Raw genomic sequence first — 17,584 nt, forward strand, 5'->3', positions numbered from 1 at the left:
CCCACTTCAAAGGCATTGCCATTTATCCCTCATGTGTTCCATTTCCTTTTTACAAGTCCCTTCTGTCTCCTGCCAACTGATTCGAAGCCCTTTGTGTGTAGGATTTGAGCCCAGAGCAGTTGGGAATGCTTGTCGAGGTGAACGAGGCAGGTTGGCACGGAGAAGCCTGGACAGATGGCCACCAGAGTGACTGCACCTTCCCAGCTGGGGGGCCCTGAGGTAGTAAGAACAACAGCCACTCTGGTCTCTAGCCAAAGAGCCTGGCTTTGATAGGCCAAGGAATTGGAGAGAGAGGGAGGAGAGGCCCTAGGTTGGGGCTGGGGTAGGGTCCTTCACAGAAAAAACCACAGGGTTGGAGAGTGGTTCAGACTGCCTGGACGTCTGGCTGATGCCAAGGACCATGCTTTCCTCCAGCCAACACTGCCTTCATCAAAGCTGTCTGCACCTCCTTCACTGGCAGGGAGGGACATCACCTTTCCTATTCCAGAGGGAGGCGCCCGGAGGAGCTGCCATGCCCTAGCCTAGAGAAGCAGGGTAGCTTGAGGAGACAAAAGTAGCTCTGGAGGGCATGAGAAATGGCATTCTTTATTCATAAATAGAAACATAAAATTATCAGAAATAGTTTACATGGCCAAAAAGGGACATCAAAAATAAAATGAAGCTGTCAAAAGCAAATCAAACAAACAAATAAACAAAACAAGGAACAACCCAGAGAAAAATAACTATGTACATATTCTTCCAAATGCCGGTCTATCCAAAGCCAGCCTTGGCTGCAGGTTCCAGCTTTGTCTGCAGACTCAGCACAAGACTGATCACACAAGAAGCATCTGTTGTACAGAGTACACAGCCTCCTGCCATGGCAGCTCTGGCTTAGGAGAACTCAGGACCCACAGGAAAAGTCCTCTCACAAAGCTGCTGCTTCATCAGCAAGAGATGGTCCAGGCTGGGCCAGGACAAGAGCAGGACAGGGAGTAGAGGGTCAGCAAGTGTTTCTCAGGGGAGAGGTAACCCTCCCCAGTCCCTATGGAGCTCAGTGCCTATGGGGATCAGAGTGCACCCAGCAGGAGTTACCTGAATGACACAGCAGCCAGAAGACATACCTCCAGGGATGTCCTGCCAGGGTCTGGTCATTGCAAGGCCTGGAGGCAGAGTCTCCTTTTTGGTGAGGAGGTACTGAATGCTGCTGTCTCTTTGCAGGCAGCCAGAGCATCTTCAGGCCAAGCATCCTTTGGAAGAGCAGAGCAGGTTGATCTGACTGAATGAGCAAACATGCCAGCAGGAGTATTCAGAGCGAAGGGCAACGAGCTCATGCTGGCTGGCCCTGGGCCAGGCCGTCTGCTCTGAAGCCCCATCATCTGATTTCCCAGTCCCTGCTCAGCCTCTCTTGTTCAGATCCTCCTTCAGGAGAGGCTGGGTTTGGCATGGTCTGGGAATAGTAATGATGTTTTTCCATAGGGAAGGGAAGAAAAACCACATGGCAGTAAGGTCACTATGTTACAGAACACTGTTGCACTCTGGTGCCACTGTGGCCCACCCTGGGGTCTTCAGCGGGTGGCGGCGCAAGGGGGGCATCATGGCCTTAGGCAGGGATGTGGAGTGCTTGGTATGGTCACATCATGGTGGAGCACAGATGCTGCCCCTCAGTGTCCTCCCCTGGGCTTATCACCCATCTCTTCTCAGCAAGGCAGGACAGGGCACAGGGTTTTTGGCTGCTCTTTGGGGGTGGGGAGTAGTGTATCTCCAACCTGGGGAGGGAACAGTAGCCCCTTTATCTCACAGCAACCTCACTGGGAAAAATAATTCAAACAAGGCACAGGCTGGTGGAAATAGAGGGGGTGAGGGCTGTGTGTAGTGGTGCTGACGATACGGACTCCATCTTTGGCCCCCAGTCCTGCTTGTGTTTGCTGGATGACCTCTCCTGGGGCTGTGTTCTGGGCCTCTAGGAGGTTAGCATGCATACATACTTTAGAAATGCCTTCCAAAGCTGGGCTTGGGGGAGGCTTGTTTTGGCCCCCCGTGAATCTGTTAGGATTCTTCCTGGGGCACAGGTGGTGCCACAGATCTAATTAAAGGTTAGCTGTCAATTAAGGGCATGCAAACCCTTTGATCTCACTATAACGCCCTTCTCTGTGTCCCACAGCTTTATAAAATCTGTGCACTAAGTTCCAGACTTTGTGGAGAATAAGTCATCTTCCACCCAATTCTCCCATCAGTAAATTACCCTGAATAAAAGTCTGTGCAGACTGTGTGGAGTCACCTCCTTTGTTTTCTGGTCTCAAACTGCCTTCTCTATTGAAAGAGAGTTTACTATCCCTCTCCCACCGTCTCACAGCATGGCACAGGGAGTGGGACATTTTTGACTTGAGTGTCTACATTGTGCCCAGTGGAGGGTACTCTCCTCCAGGCAGAAGGGGGGCATTCAACCTGTTCATTTCAGGTTTAAATCTGGCCTACGACTAAGACCAGTGGCTTGAAATTCCAGAAAAGCTCCTCTGTCACAGGCACAGCTTAACCCCAGGGGCCAGAAGGCAGAGCCCGAAGGCAGGGGGTGATGAGAAGCAGCTCCCACTCCCACTCTGGGTCCTGCAAGGACTGTGGTCGGAGAGGCAGAATCAGGGGTTTTGGTCTCAGACTGCTAAATACCCAGGCTCGCTCATCCCTCCTACCTCAGTGAAACCCCCTCAGCAAGCAGGCATGAAGCTCAGGAATCCACCAAGGCTTGGCTGTCCTAAGAAAGAACAACAGCTGTAGTTTGAGTCAAAAATAGAACATGGAACGGTTCTGGTTGCCTGCTAGATCTGGCTTGCTTCTGAAAAGATAAGAAAGAAAAAAAGAAGACCAAAAAAAATATATTTTTTTCTTTCTCTGAACCAAGCTACTGAGGAACTCCACCATTCTCTCCTCCCCCAGCTCTGCACATCTTCAGAAGAGAGACACCAGCCTCCCCCAGACACTGGCCCAGCCCCCCAAAAACTGAAGCTCCTGGATTCTTGATAATTGGTAGTTCCTGTGGGGCCCAGGTTGAAGGAGGCTAGCCAGTGGCCCTAGGGTAGTTCATAAGTCTGTATTTGTGTCTCTTCTCCCTGCCTGGGGCTCTGGCCCACCAAACTCTGGGGATTGTTCCTGACCTGAAAGGAGTCTTGTCTGACTTTAGGACTGGAAATACAAAGGGGAAAGGGTGTGCCCATAAACTGAGCCACAGGCAAAGGAGGGAAATGTCAGATCATTCCTGCACCATTTTAGTTGTATATAGGTTATTCTGGATCAAGCAAAGGCTGGATTCTTGAGAAGAAAATAAGTTCAGAGTAGCCACTGGCCAATTTAAACCAAGTGGGGAAACCCCTACCTCTAGCCCCATGAGGAGAGATCTGGAGGCTCTCCCAGGGACATTTGGAAAGCCATACCTTCCCTATGTCACAGTGCATTCAATCCTCCCCACCATAGGGCCTCAGTGTCTATGGCTTTAAAAAGAGTGGTCACTGAGGTCAAAGGTTACCAGCTGTCCAAAGGCTGCTTACCTCCAGTTAGCAGGGCACAGGAGGGTCTGACCCTTACTACCTGGCTTTTTCCTCTGACTCCCTCTGGGCTTTGTTGAGTCTAGACATTCCTGGGATGCCCCAGATTTCCCCTTCTTTTTGTGGCTTTCCAGGGTTGGGATAGCTCTGATGTTGCTAAGCCAGGTCCTCCATACCAAGATCCAACCCCTACAGCTCTGAGACCAAAGAAAAACAGCTCAGGTTATGACCGGGTCAGGTGCCAAGGTTTATGATCACAGATGGCTTCTTTCTACTCTCAAGTCATCCCAATGTGTCCAGGGACAAAAAAGTGGTTGTGGGAAGAGAGAGAGGGGAGCTTCTGTCCTGGGGTGGCCATCGGCCAATACAGCAGTTACCACCTGGGTGAGGGTCCGAGTATTTTTGAACAAAAGGCAAGGTTTAGAGATCTCTTAACCAAATGATGGAGATCCTTGAATCCATTTCTTAAGGAAGCTGGAGGTCTAGTGGGTTGCAGGGATGGTAAATGCTGGAATGTGGGCAAGGATTGGAAAGGTTATGTAGCAGTCCTCCTCTCCCCTCCCCCGGATAATCCTAGGTCTGTGCCCTGGAGAAGGCCTCTCACAGAGGCCTGAGTTACTGAGCAGCGGAGTAGAGAGAGGAGCCCTCCTTGACAGGCTCTGTACCCCTGCATCCCAGTGTCAGATCCCTGGCTCTCCCTCTCCCAGCAGGCCCCTCAGATCTCAGTGGCTATGATGTCCTCATAGGGGATATCGGCCCCTTCAAGGTCAATTTCAAAGGGCTCCCCTGCACTGTCCCCATGGGCCAGTTGCTGCAGAGCCTTCTCCAGGCGCTGGTTCCGCTGGTACATGGCTATGTAGCTCTGCTGTAACTGCTTCTGGTACTGGATCACCTTCTCTTTCTCCTCCTTCCACACCAGGCGCTCATGCTGGAAGCCTGATGACATCTGGTCGTGGCCTTGCCGCTCCTCCTTCAGCTCCGCACGCAGCCGCTCCAACTCCCGCTGCAGGGCAGGGATGTCCTCAGAGAACGTAGTGCCTAGCCCAGGCCCTAGTCCTGGCCCCAAAGACACAGCCTCTCGCTGCAGGGCAGCCTGGGCCCGGAGCTCCAGAAGCTCCTGCTCCAGCAGGTTCACCTTCTCTCGAAGAAGCTCAGACTCATTTTTCTTTCGCTGTAGCTCATTCTCACAGACCTCTAGCTCTAGGCCCTTGGTACGCAGAGAACTCTCCAAATCCTGAGTCTTCAGCTCCATGCCCTCCAGTTTGCTCCGTGTGTCCTTCAGCTGTGCCTTCAGACTGAGAATCTCACTAGTCTTGGCATTGATCTCTGTCTGGGACTCCTTCAGCTGCTGTTTCAGGAGAGAGATCTCCCCTGACTTCTGGCACACCTGCCAAGGGTTGGGTTGGGGAGAAGAGAAAGTGTTAAGATGTAGGAGGTCCTTACCTGGGGCAAATAACATCTTAACTGCCTGAGGAATTAGGCTGGTCCTGACACAGTCTCAAGAGCATGATGGTCTGGGTGACCCATGAAGGCTGCGCCCTCTCTGCACTTCCTTTCATTCTGTGGCCTGACTTGATCTGTCCACATGCAGCCTCAATCCCAAATCACAGTCTAAATCTGAATCTGTACCCAAAGATTTACTATTTACTATGTGTAAATCCGTGATCACTACTGGTAGCTCCATCTTCCACACTCAACATCAATGATATTGATTTGATGTCTGCCAAACTTCTATCATTCATGCTTGTGCCCATATCCTCTGACCTCACCCCTGTGCACACCCAGCTGCCCTCCCTTCCTACTGGGATAAAGACTGTCTTCAATCATTAACCGCTGCACTCCAATGACTAGCAATGTGCCTGGCTCAGAGTGTCAAATTCAGATCTGCCAAACAGAGAGCTACTATGTTCTCCCCTGGCCCCACCTCTCCACTCTTCCCATTCTTATTTCTTTTCTGAAGTTGGCCAAGAGCAGCAGAAAAAACCAAAAGCACTGATTCAGATCCATGAGTCTCCAGGGTCTTGGCCATTTGTGGTCATAGGTGGCTCAAAAGATTGGGACCAGTTTGGTTGGCTGTATCCCAAGAGTGATTTTTCTCCTGCCAGCCTGGGGGAAAGCTGGACAGACTGAGGGTCATGTCCTGGGCCTCGACAAAATGGATTCTTTGATCAGACCAGAAGTCACCCTAATTTCTCCTCACTTCACTCACAGTAGTAACCCCCAACCCCTTGTTCTCATGTACCATTTAGGAAGCAATGCCGAACTCCACCGACAATGCTTGTGTGGGACCAAGAAGGCCTTTCTAAGACTAAGCCTATATTTGCTTCATGGAGGGAACAACATAGAGTCATGGTTAAGGCATGGGCCTGCCTTTGAATCCTGGCTGGATCACGTATGATAAAATGGGCTGATCCTGGTGACACACTACTTCAGTGTTGTGGCACTGTGGAGTAGTGATTAAAAATGTGAACTCTGGAGCCAGAGTGTTAAGATCAAATCCTGGCACTGATACATGTTATGTGGTGACCATCGGCAAGTGATTTAACCAGCTATTTGCTATTAGAACTTCTCAGTTTCCTTAACTAAATTAAGGATTAGTAACAGTACCTACTTCATAGGCTTATATAAGAACTAAGGGAGACTCTAGGGCTTGGCACTTAAACACTTGATAAGTTATTATTATTCTAACTATGTTTGTAATATATTATATGTTATTATATTGATTGTTTTGCTATACAGTCTGACTGGACAATCTGGGAATGAGGTCACAGCAATGCCCAGCTTAGTTGGGGAATTGGGCAAATAAGGATGAATGCCTAGCGCCAGGACTAGTTTATATCTCTGAGATGCCCCAAATGTCCTGAGCCCTGGCTGAAAAACAAGGGCTCGGGTGGGGTCTGCTGTCCCAGCATCAATGGGAAAGAAAAAAGGCACTGTTCCCACTGCCAGCATCCTTTCCTCTTTAGGAGACCTGGCAAACACAAGTGATTTTCCCTTCTCACCTGTCCAGTCCCCCATTCATCTCTGCCACAGAAGGGATCCTTTTCCTCTGAGGGAATCCATCCCTGATGACTCTTGTCATTCTAATTTCTAGAGTAAGTACAGAAAGCTCCAGTGCATGTAGGTAGCTGGACCTGGGGGTGGTGCTGATCTAACCAGACACAATGCCTCCTCAGTTCCTTTCCAGGGTAGGAGTCTTTGGGGAGAGTGACAGAGTAGCTATGCCTACAGCCCTACCTTCCCACCCCACTCCCACCACCTTGAGAGGTCCCTCAGGTGAGGAAAGCTACTTTCTGGAGAGCAGGATGTAGAGGTTAAGGAGGCTTTCCAGCAAAGCCTCATTTCTAGGTGTTGTGTGCCCTTCTCTTGTACTTTTATGTTTCCACTGCAGCCCACCAAATCAAAGCCCCACCTACACTTCTGTGAGGAATGAGCCACTCAGTCAGTGATACCTGCCATAAGTGAGGTCACTCTTTCCAGTGGATGAGGTCCTTTCTCTCAAAAATAACTAATACCATGCTCTCTTGTGGTCTCTTGAACCAGTGTGAACTCAGATTCGAGCATGACTTATGCTTCTTTTGAGCCTCCTGCAAGATGAAGTGGGTCAGCCCTCAGATTGCCCCACGAGGCCTCTGTTCTCCTGGTTCCAGCTTCTCAGTCAATGACTCTTAGAAAATTCAATTCCAGAGGCCATGAGGCCCTGGGGTAGGAGAGAGTAGGAAACTAACACTAATTGTATTCCCCAACATGGTTTATCATGGAGCTCCTTCTTTAGGTCGCAAGGCTGGCACTTTGGCTCACTTTGCTTAGGCAGCCTGTGTTCAAACACTATGGGCTAGGACCGGGAGAAACAGGGACTGGCAGCAAACAGCTGACCCAAGCCTACAGGGTAAAGCCTCACCTCCCACTGGGTCTCTTCCAGTGCGGGGGCGAAGCTGGTCTTCTCCTTCTCGTAGGACCTGAGCTTGGTCTCCAGCAGGTCCTGCTCCTTCATGAGGCTCTCAAGTTCCTGCCGGAGCTGCCGCTTCTCCTGCTGGAGCTGGAGCACCTGGAGGTGCAGCACCTGCTGCGTGCGCTGGCTCTTCTGGGAGGCCTGCTTCAACTTGCTGCTGCACTTCTGGTCCAGGCCCTCCAGCTCCTCCTTGCAGCGCCACTGCCGCTCTTCATAGGCCTGGCTGGAGGCCAGCTCCTTCTCCTCAAGGCTGCGCTGCAGCTTCTGGAGCTCACCTTCTCTCTCCAGCAGCTTCTGCTCAAGCTCCTGGATGGTGCACTCGTCTGTGGAGATGGGGGAACGGACACATGAGGAACTTTTGTCCGCCTTGCTTGGGTGGGCCAGCTTGCTACCCCCATCAGAGAAAGACAAAGCCTTCAGGCTCATCATGTTGCTGTCCTGGAGGATGATGCCCTGGGTGATATTGTGGGCTGAGCCTCCAAAACGGCTGGTGGGCCCCACTGGTGTAACCAGTGGGTCCAACTGGTAGCTGCTGCTGGTGCTGTGTGTGGGCAGGCTGGACATGGAGTTCCGGCCGGAGTCAGACAGTGCCCCAGAGCACAGGCTGGGCTTTGGCTCCTGTTCCTTGGGCCTGTCTGGAGGGGCAGGGTGCAGCTGGTGGCTGGAGCTCTCAGGGGATGAGTGGAGGATGGCTCCTGACCGCGGCAGCACAGGCTTGAACGCTGTGGGCCTCACTGCACCCTTCTCTGAGCCCTGGTGAGGAAAACAACCATATTGATCCCATGTCTCCCTTCAATTCCCCTCTCAACTTTCCCTCCCTTGCCTGGGTATGTGTGCCAGCCACATAGCATCCTTCTTGGTCCTAGCCATAGGCAACCTTGCCTGTTGCTATGAAGCAGCTAAATATGGTGAGTCCTTCTCAAGGAGGATAAATTCCTTTGTGCGTAGGGGATATCCTTAAGGATTACTGAGGTACTTGGCTTTATAAATTGCCAGCCTGTCATGAGCTTGTCCCAGCCCTCCTGAGAAAATGAACAGCATTTTTAGGTTCACTTGCTGAGATCCCTGGGCCAGGGCTCTGGCTCTGGGTCTCTGTGTGGTGTAGGGTGTGAGCATTGGGCTGGAGGAACAAGGTGTCCCTGTAGAGGTCAGGCCCTTCTTCACCTTCACTGCCCCTTCCAGTAGGCCGGGAGTGAGAAAACTGGCTGTGACCAGTACCAAAAGGCTGGGGGAAATCACTTGAAATAACAATACTTTTCTGAAAACTGTCATTTTCATTGGGAGAGTAGACTACAGTCTACAAGCCCTTTCATTTGAAAAACATAAAGCTTGATGCAAACTAGGGGGGTCTTTTCCTAGTATATCAAAGCCATGGACTGATCCCCCCAGGTGGGGGCAGAGGATTAACTAGGAAAATTGTTTTCAGGTCCACTGGTGGGACCCATGAAAGTCTAAAATGGCATAAGGGCCAGATTTCTGAGTATGTAGGGCTCTTTTAACCTCATCCTTGCTAACCCGATGATAACAAATTTTGGCTTTTTTCCAGCCAAAGACACTTCCAAGGCCCAGCTTGAGTGAGGAGCTGCTGCACCACAGGAGGAGTGAGTGAGGGAAAGGCCCATCTCCAGGAGTGTGCTAGCAGCTTCTCTGCAACCTCTCTCCAAGTGGATTCTCCATCCGCTCTTCCAGATATAACAGAGCACCCTCCTCTTGCCATGCACTTGAAAATGCTGCTGTTGGTCCTGTTTTGACAACCAGTTGCATTCTAGTAGAGCTCAAAAAGGCTTTCATTTCTCCTTTTTGCTTAGGGCTTACCCCTTGGGTACTCTCCCAGATTAGGGGATTGGCCAGGGCTTCAATTCCCTCATCCAGCCTTTGATCTCTGTGGTGTAACTGAGCACTTCTGTCCTCACCACCCCTGCTCTCGCCTCTTGGAGGCATAAATGTTAGTATCATCACCTCCGTTTCCCTCCCTGCCTCCATTCTCTTCATTCCCATTTTGCTCTCTATTGGTTTTCCCACCCACCCACCCTTTCCAGAGACCCTTGCTTACCATTTCTAGCTGATTGGAGAAGGGCATAAGCTTGGGTGGGGTGGATGGGCCAAACTCCACCCCAGCCTGGCCGCCTATGTCCCCACTAGACAGTGCAGTGTAATCTGGGTGGTGGGAGCCCCGGGCTTTCTGGCTGACCTTGATGTAGAAGAAGTCTTCGCTCTTTCCCATTTTTGAGCTGGACTTGCCATGGCCTGAATCCTGGGAGAAACCAAATCTCAGCAGCCCATCTGAATACCGATTGAGCTTCTTGAGATGGGAAGACTTGCCCAACTTGTATCGTGAAGCCCGGCAATGCTTGCCGTGGAAGCTGTGGCCAGAGATGAGGCTACTGACACTACCCATGCTGACTTGGGGCCAAGGATAGATAGGGTAGGATGGGGATCTGGTGTGGCTGCGGCAGCAAAGGGCAGTCCTGGTAACACGAAGAAACTGTGGTCATAGCAGAAGCCTCACAGAGCCTGGGAGAGCTGTACACCTGGAAGGGGACAGAAGGCAAAAGTCAGCTTGAGATGGGCCAGTCATTCCACAGTCCTCGATGGTGATGTGGAGGAGTTGGTTCTGACTGCTAGGTCTGAGTAGTAGAGAAATGTATGCTTCTTCTAATGAAAGCCTCTAATGAAAGTTCAGTGCTGACTGTTAACTCTTTGTTCCTTCTTCCTTTGTCTGCTAAGTCCACAAACATTCACTGACACCCTCCTTTGGGATGGCCTTCCTCTAAGTCGTGGGATATTCTCTAGTGACTAACATGGCTACAGTCCCTGCATTTGGGTTGTGTTCAGTATCATGTGGACAGACTATCAACAAATCCGTGTCTACTATCCTTAGTGTTATACATGCTATGGGGGAAAATGAAGCAGACTGAGTAGCATAGAATTCTGGGAGGTGGTTATTTTTCACAGGCGGCACAAAGGAGGCCTCGCTGTTATGGTATCATTTGAAGAAACCTCAAGAAAATGAGTGAGCAAGCCAGGTGGAAATCTGGGGGAGGAGAGAAGATGCTCAGAAACCCCAAGAACAAAAGCCTTAAGTTCCTCTGGTGGTCTGTGCTTGGCATATATGAGACAAGTCAGGAGACAAGTCTGGCTGCAGAATAGAATATGCCCCTGGCTGGGCCATAGGACAGGCAGAAGTTAAAACTAGCAGGTACCAGGAAACATAGAGCCTGGATGGACACAGGGCTGGGATTTAACTCTGGTTGAGATAAGGAGCCCCTGCATGGCTTTAAGCAGCTGATTACTTGATCTGGCTTGGGCTGCAGAGGGTCACTCTGGCTGCAGGTTAGAAAAATGGCTGCTGATAGGCTTGGATGGAAGGGGCGCCAGATACGTTAGGTGAGTGGCTAACATGGATGTGTCAGGGTGGTAGCAGTGGCTTGCATTTTAGATTTTAAAGTCCAGATGACAGGATTAGCTACAGGACTGGATGCAGGGAATGAGAGAAAGAGAGGAGTCAAGGATGACCTCGATATTTTTATCCAAGCAACAAGAGGACATAAGTTGTCATTTATTGAGATACAAAGGACCACGAAAAGAGACAGTTTAGGATGGGGTGGGGTGGAAAATAAGAGCTTGGTTTAAGACATTAAGTTTGCAGAGTCTCTTAGGATCCAAGGAGTGCTGTAGAGTAGGCAGTAGGATGGGTGGAGAGATGCAGATTTCCATGTAAAAGCTGTTTATTATAGAAGCCAGCTATGCAACTAGGTGACATAACTACAGAAGTGAAGGCAGGAAGGTAAGAGAAGTCAGAGGACTGGTTCATGGAGGTCAGGAGGTGAGGAGGAATGAGGCAGAGAAACTGAGAAGGCTCTGATTGATGGAGGAAAACTAAGAAAGAAACTGTTCCATAAGGATGGTGTCAAGTGCTACTGCTGCTAACTGAGAGTTGGTCAGTGGGTCTGGCCATGTGGAGGTAGGATGTCAATGACCTTCACAAGAGCAGTTTGGGTGGAGGGCTGAAAACAAAGGCCTGACTGAAGAGGATTCAGAAGAGAAAGATAAGGGAAATAATTGTACCCCCAAATGTTAAGTTTAAAATGTTTTTTTAAAAGTAATAGGAATGCACAATTCAGGAATTGTACTACTGGGTATTTTCACTAAAAATACAACAACACTAATTCAAAAGGATACATGTACCCTATGTTTATTGCAACATTTTTTACAATAGCCAAATTATGGAAGCAGCCCAAGGGGGATGGATGGATAAAGAAAATGTGAAAAACACTGTGTATACACACACACACACACACACACACACACACGTACATACATATGATGGACTCAGCCGTAAAACACAATGAAATCTTTCCATTTGCAATGACAGGGATGGAGCTATAGAGTATTATGCTAAGTGAAATAAGTCAGTCAGAGAAAGACAAATAGCATATGATTTCACTCATAAAAGATGATGTAGGGGCATTTGGGTGGCTCAGTGGGTTAAACCTCTACCTTTAGCTCAGGTCATGATCTCAGGGTCCTGGGATCGAGCCCCACATCGGGCTCTCTCTGCTCTGCAGGGAGCCTGCTTTCCCTCTCTCTCTCTGCCTGCCTCTCTGCCTACTTGTGATCTCTGTCTGTCAAATAAATAAATAAAATCTTTAAAAAAAAGATGATGCATGTAAGCGTTAAATTACGACTGTACGTTATACTGGAATTAGAATTTTAAAAGTTAAAGAAAAGTAATAGGAATGCATTTTATAACCAATGCTGAAAGTAACAACAACCTTGCCAGTCACCACACAGAGGAATATATTGGGAAGTCAACATCAGCACATTTGCAAATTTGGACAAATCGCTAAACCCAAATCACATGACTTTCAAAGCTGGGAAAATCTGTGTTGTCATGCATTGTGAAGGAGTATTTCTTAGATAAAAGATAGATGGTGGGGGAACTATAAGTTTAATAGAATAGGAAGTGCAGAAGAAATCTTGCATTCTTTTTAAAATTTTTTTTTTAAAGATTTTATCTGTTCATTTGACAGAGATCACAAGTAGGCAGAGGCAGGCAGAGAGAAAGTAGGAAGCTCCCTGCCGAGCAGAGAGCCCGATGTGGGGCTCCATCCCAGGACCCTGGGATCAGGACCTGAGCCGAAGGCAGAGGCTTTAGCCCACTGAGCCACCCAGGCGCCCCGAAACCTTGCATTCTTTATTCTGCTCTAATTTAAACCATTAATCCTAAATTGTGAAAGAAGTCCCAGGTGGGTTATAGAGCACTATATGTGCATAGTGGAAGACAGGACTCTTCAGAAGCTGAATAAGAAAGCCTGAATTCAAACTTGCATTCTTAGCCTGAACTGTAAAGTGGTTATGTTATAAGTGCATTCTATATTCCATTAGTAGAGACACAACACAACAACATATCAGGCGTAAATGCAATGTATGTTTTCTTTGAAATGCTTTTATTAAATTGATGGTCTCTTAGAATTAAGGAAACACAGTTATGCCTACCTCATAGGATTAATAAGAGAAGTTTATGAGATACCGAAATAAGCTAATAGGACTGGTACATTTGCTAAATGCCCAGTATATAATAGGCACCCCATAACTGGCAGGCATTTTCCTTGGTATCTATCATTGTTTTCTGCAGCATTCATCATCCTTCTGTTATCCTCAATGCCTCACCTCATTTTCCAGAAATAGTGCCCTCCATTCCATTGGGATGCAACTTCCTGCATCCCAATCTCCAGTGACATTACTGAGAAGTACAGAACTCCTCTGGTAATTTACCAGTTGACAATGACAAAATGTGTTTTCACCCCCACATCAGCCATCTCTTGCTTAGCTGGGCCTTCAGATCCTAAGAAGCAAAAATTCTACTGTTGTCCATATGCAGGAAGGTGTTAGGGCTCCTGTCCTGGATAGCAAAGTAATTTTCCAGGCATTGGGAAGAAAAAGACTAGAGGAGAAGTCAGGGTCCATGGCCTCTAGCCATAGCCTCATTTCCCTTTTGGGAAGATGACAATAAGGTTTTAGGAAGAGGTAAGCTTCTTGGTTCACATAAGCAGCAATGTGAATGACCTGTGATGCATGAATACTGTGGTACACCCTAGAGGATTGAGAGGAGTTAGACAAATGATGCCAAGGAGTGCAGGAGAGGAGTGGGTGCAGGATGGTGACCTCTGAGTGCATTCCTGTCCCATAGACCCGGATCCCTACTCTCCTCTTCCTAGGTCTTGACTCAGAGAAGAGCTTTGAAGTTTGATATTATCCCCAGATACACCTGAAGCTAAACTAATTACTTTTAAGTGTCTGCACTTGTTCTGTTACCAAGTTGGAGAGAGCATCACAGAAAATGTGGCTATGAGCCATCCTAGTTCCCAAACCCTAGGTCTTCCCATCCACCCACCACTGCCAGACTTGCTATCTATCCACTCAGGAAGGACAAGGCAGAGGCACATTTGTGTTCCTGGGAAACAAATCCCTACTGGCCCAGACTACTGTACGTACCTGGGGTAAAAATAAGCAATCACGCAGATCCTAGAGGTTCGAGAAGGGGAAAGAAAGAGGGAAGAGGACAAGAGAGGAAGAATAAAAGAGCCTCAGAACCTCTCACTGAGCATGTCATAGCGACCTTCATGACCTTCATGACTGCCTACTGACTTTCCAGAAAGAATCAAGCAAGAATTAGACTCCAGGTCTAGAGAAAGGAAGAAAAGAAAAGAACAGCCAAAAACATCTGGGAGAAAAAGACCCCCTAGCCAATACTTCTTAAAATATGGCTCCAGAGTATTCAGGAGACTCCCCACTGCCCAGTAACAGGCCAGTCCTCTCTGTCCCCTACTTGACCCCACCCCCTGCCTGCCCTCAGTATGGCCACTACAACAGAACCAAGAAGACCTTAGAATCTTGGAAAGCCCTCCCTTCTGAGCTGCTTCTACTCCCAGCACAGCTGCTCCTACCCCGTTCCATTTTGCACTCTCTTTCCCAAAGAAAGCCAGGGCTCATGCCAGAGTGACATCTCTCTCTGGTCCCCCTTATGGAATGTGGAGATGGAGACGTGGAGTTGGAAAAGGGTCTGTCTGTACTTATGAAGGTGAGAAAGAATACTACTCATCCTCCCATCCCAAACCCCAAGGAAAAGCAGCTATGGCCTTGCCCACGGGAATCCAGATTTCTGGCCTGGAAGAGTGAGGATCTATGCCAGCTGTCTCCTTTCCCCTTGCCCTGTCTGGAGCAGTCACTCATAAGATCATCATACTCAGCCTCTGAAGGGTTATTTTCCCTCCCGCCTCTCCTCCCTGCCCAGTCACTGCCCAGGGAGTGGTCCTGCAGGAAGGTCCAGCAGGAACCCACTGCCTTGCTGTGGGGCATCTCTGTACCTGGCCTGGCACCGTCCCCTGGAGATTCCAAAGCCCGTGCTCACTGGAGACTCTGGGAGGAACAAATTGCTTGTCTTGGATTACTGACTTACTTGATGACTCCCTGCTTCCCTTCTGGGTCTGGGGAGATGGGAGCAAGGAAAGGAAGTGAAACTAGAGAAACTATCTAGTCTCACTTCCTATCACCTGAGTGCACCTCCTCCTCCACTCCACCGTCCCATGCTCAGACTCCACGGTCCTGCAACTCTGCTTTCTAAGAATTGAAAAGATTTTGGAACTGCTTCAGAGATGGTCCAAGAGGTGAAAGGTAGCAGGCATTGGAGGAGAGAGCCACCTAGACTGTGATGGACAAGGCTCCTTCCAGGCAAGGTATCTCACCAGTGTTTGCTCTGGTACCTGACATGTCACTCTTAGAGCATTCTTTGTCCACTAACTTTAATTTCAACCCATTTGTAAAATATTGAAATACCATAAAAATAATCTAAGTAACCTGTGCAGAATTGACAATTGTTAAAATGTTACTTGTTTCAGAAATAAAACATCTCAAAGATAAAATCTGCATTACTTCTTCTCTCTCCTTTCCCCCATATCTCTTTCACTGGGAGAATCCCTATCGTAGATTTCCTGTGTACCTTTTTTTAAATCACATAAAGAATACCCATGTATCTTTTTTTACCTTATATAAATGGTATCCTGCTGTATGTATAATTCTGCAACCTTGATTATTTTATTCAACATGATATATCTGGGACCAGTTCATGTTCCTTCTTTTACATGCTGTGCAGTAATCCCACCACATTCATTCATTGCGCTTTACTCAGATGTTTCCATTTTGTTGCTAAAATCCTCTTGTATATAACTACTTCTCCACATGGGTGGGAAGCTTTCTAGGATTTATTTTCTTTGAGTCTTAGATGTCTAATTTTTAGGAGAGGTGACATCTGAGATTCTTATTGGTCAGTACGTAATCACAAGAGGGCAGCAAGAGTGAGGCAGTGACCCCAATTTACACTTCACCATATTACTCTGGGGTGAGGAAGTGGCACATTGCTGATATTAAGAGGGTGCCACTGGCAGAGCAGAGGTGAGAGGCAGCATCCCTGTGATGGGAGAGGGCAGTAAAGGAGTTTTGACCAAACAGAGAGGTCATCCTGCTGCAGGTAATAGAGTCTGGACAATGAGGACAGCATCTTCCACGGTCAAAGTTTCAGAATGCTAGAGATAGCAGGACCTCAGAGATCCTTTACCCCAACTCCTTTACTACACAGAGGCTACAGGGAGTCCTGGACTCAAAATTCCCATTTTACCAATGGGATACGACCAACTGGGTTCCAGTTTCCAGATTGGGGGAGGGGCTGTATATAGGCCGCATGTGTAAAGAGGGGCTGTGGGCAGTGTGTGTGTGTGTGTGTGTGTGTGTGTGTTTGTTTGTGTGTGTGTGTGTGTGTGTAAGGCTGCCTGATACAAATGAGATTCCATCCTGTGGGCTGACAGTACTGTACCATTCAGAGGATCACTCAGTCGGCATAGTGACTGAGAAGGCAGAGGTCACTGGAGGCTCTGCATGGGCCCCAGCCACAGATGGGGAGCTGACCTGCCTCCAGGAATGGCTGGTGTTTGCTGGGCTGGGGTCAGAGATCTGATTGCAACTGCCTCCTTCCTTCTGGTGGGATGTCACCAGTCTAGGATAACTTTGAATCTTAGCCATGGGAACCACATCTGTGCATCCTCATGTTTTGTTCTGTCTGTGGAAGCTGGAGAACTTCACACTGTTAATAATTTAAATTGCTTCTTGAGAATGGACCACATGTCAAGCAACATGTTGGGTGCTGAGAAGAAGAGGGGCAAGGCCTCTCACAAGGAATTTGATTTGGCAGTGAAACTGCAGCTTCTTTTCAAAGGAAGAATATGGCCCTCTTCCAGGCCTGGCTAGTGTGGCCCTAGGGAAGACCTGAAGACCACAAGAAGCCTCTCTGCTGGGCCCACAGTTGCTACTCAGTGCTTGGCTCAGTAAGCACTCAACCTTCAAGGCCTACTGACAGCTCTTACACTATTGAATCTTTCAGGGATGAATGGTTATCTTTCCAATTATCTTTAAACTTCTTGAAAGCAGGATGGGCTGAAGCTTCTTTGTATCCTACATAGTATTGAGCACAGTGGTAAGAACACAGTAGGTGCTCAATACATGATTTTAATAAAATGAACTCACAGGGAACACAGGGATTTACTGAGCAAGCTTGTGGAAAGGAAGGCGAGGCACAGGGAGAATTTATGACTTAAACTGAGATCCCACAACAGGTAGATAGGAAACCAAGTCTTCAAAACTAGAATCCAAATCAAGTTTCAATCCAAATTTTCATCTTTTAGACTTTGAGTCAACAGGTCACTTGGGGCAAAGTAAGTTTACCCTCTCCTTCATTTCCCAGTCCTGTTCCAAGTTTTTGGCCAAGACAAAGAAATATAAGGCAGTGTCTGTTTTTAAGGATCTGGTTGAGAAACGAGACAAGTACACCTAAATAAAGAGCTTAAAAAGCAGCACTGGTTTAACTGAAAATATAGGAGGGACTGGCAGGAGTTTGCTGAATTGGAGCCAGCTCTCTCTACCCTCAGTACATGAGTACTTCTTAATATTCATTCTTTTGTATGGAAGTGAGGTAAAAGTTCTCACTGTATTGTCTGACTATCACAGACTGAAGGTTTGTGTCCCTCATAAAAATGACATATTGAGGGGCACTTCGGTGGCTCAG

At 48.3% G+C, this 17,584-nt stretch overlaps 1 protein-coding gene across 1 annotated transcript in view; it reads right to left on the reverse strand.

Annotated features, from left to right (window-relative positions):
- Positions 1 to 526: 526 nt before the first annotated feature.
- Positions 527 to 17,584, reverse strand: part of LZTS1 (leucine zipper tumor suppressor 1) — a 51,618-nt gene continuing 34,560 nt past the window's right edge. Inside the window, exons 2-4 of the mRNA XM_032332074.1 lie at positions 9,521 to 9,998; positions 7,417 to 8,220; positions 527 to 4,902 (exon numbers count right to left, since the gene is read on the reverse strand). Of these exons, the coding sequence (XP_032187965.1) occupies positions 4,231 to 4,902; positions 7,417 to 8,220; positions 9,521 to 9,865 (1,821 nt within the window). The 5' untranslated portion in view covers positions 9,866 to 9,998 and the 3' untranslated portion in view covers positions 527 to 4,230. The remainder of the gene's footprint in view (positions 4,903 to 7,416; positions 8,221 to 9,520; positions 9,999 to 17,584) is intronic.

Source organism: Mustela erminea, chromosome 2 (assembly GCF_009829155.1).
Source record: "Mustela erminea isolate mMusErm1 chromosome 2, mMusErm1.Pri, whole genome shotgun sequence".
NCBI lineage: Eukaryota > Metazoa > Chordata > Mammalia > Carnivora > Mustelidae > Mustela > Mustela erminea.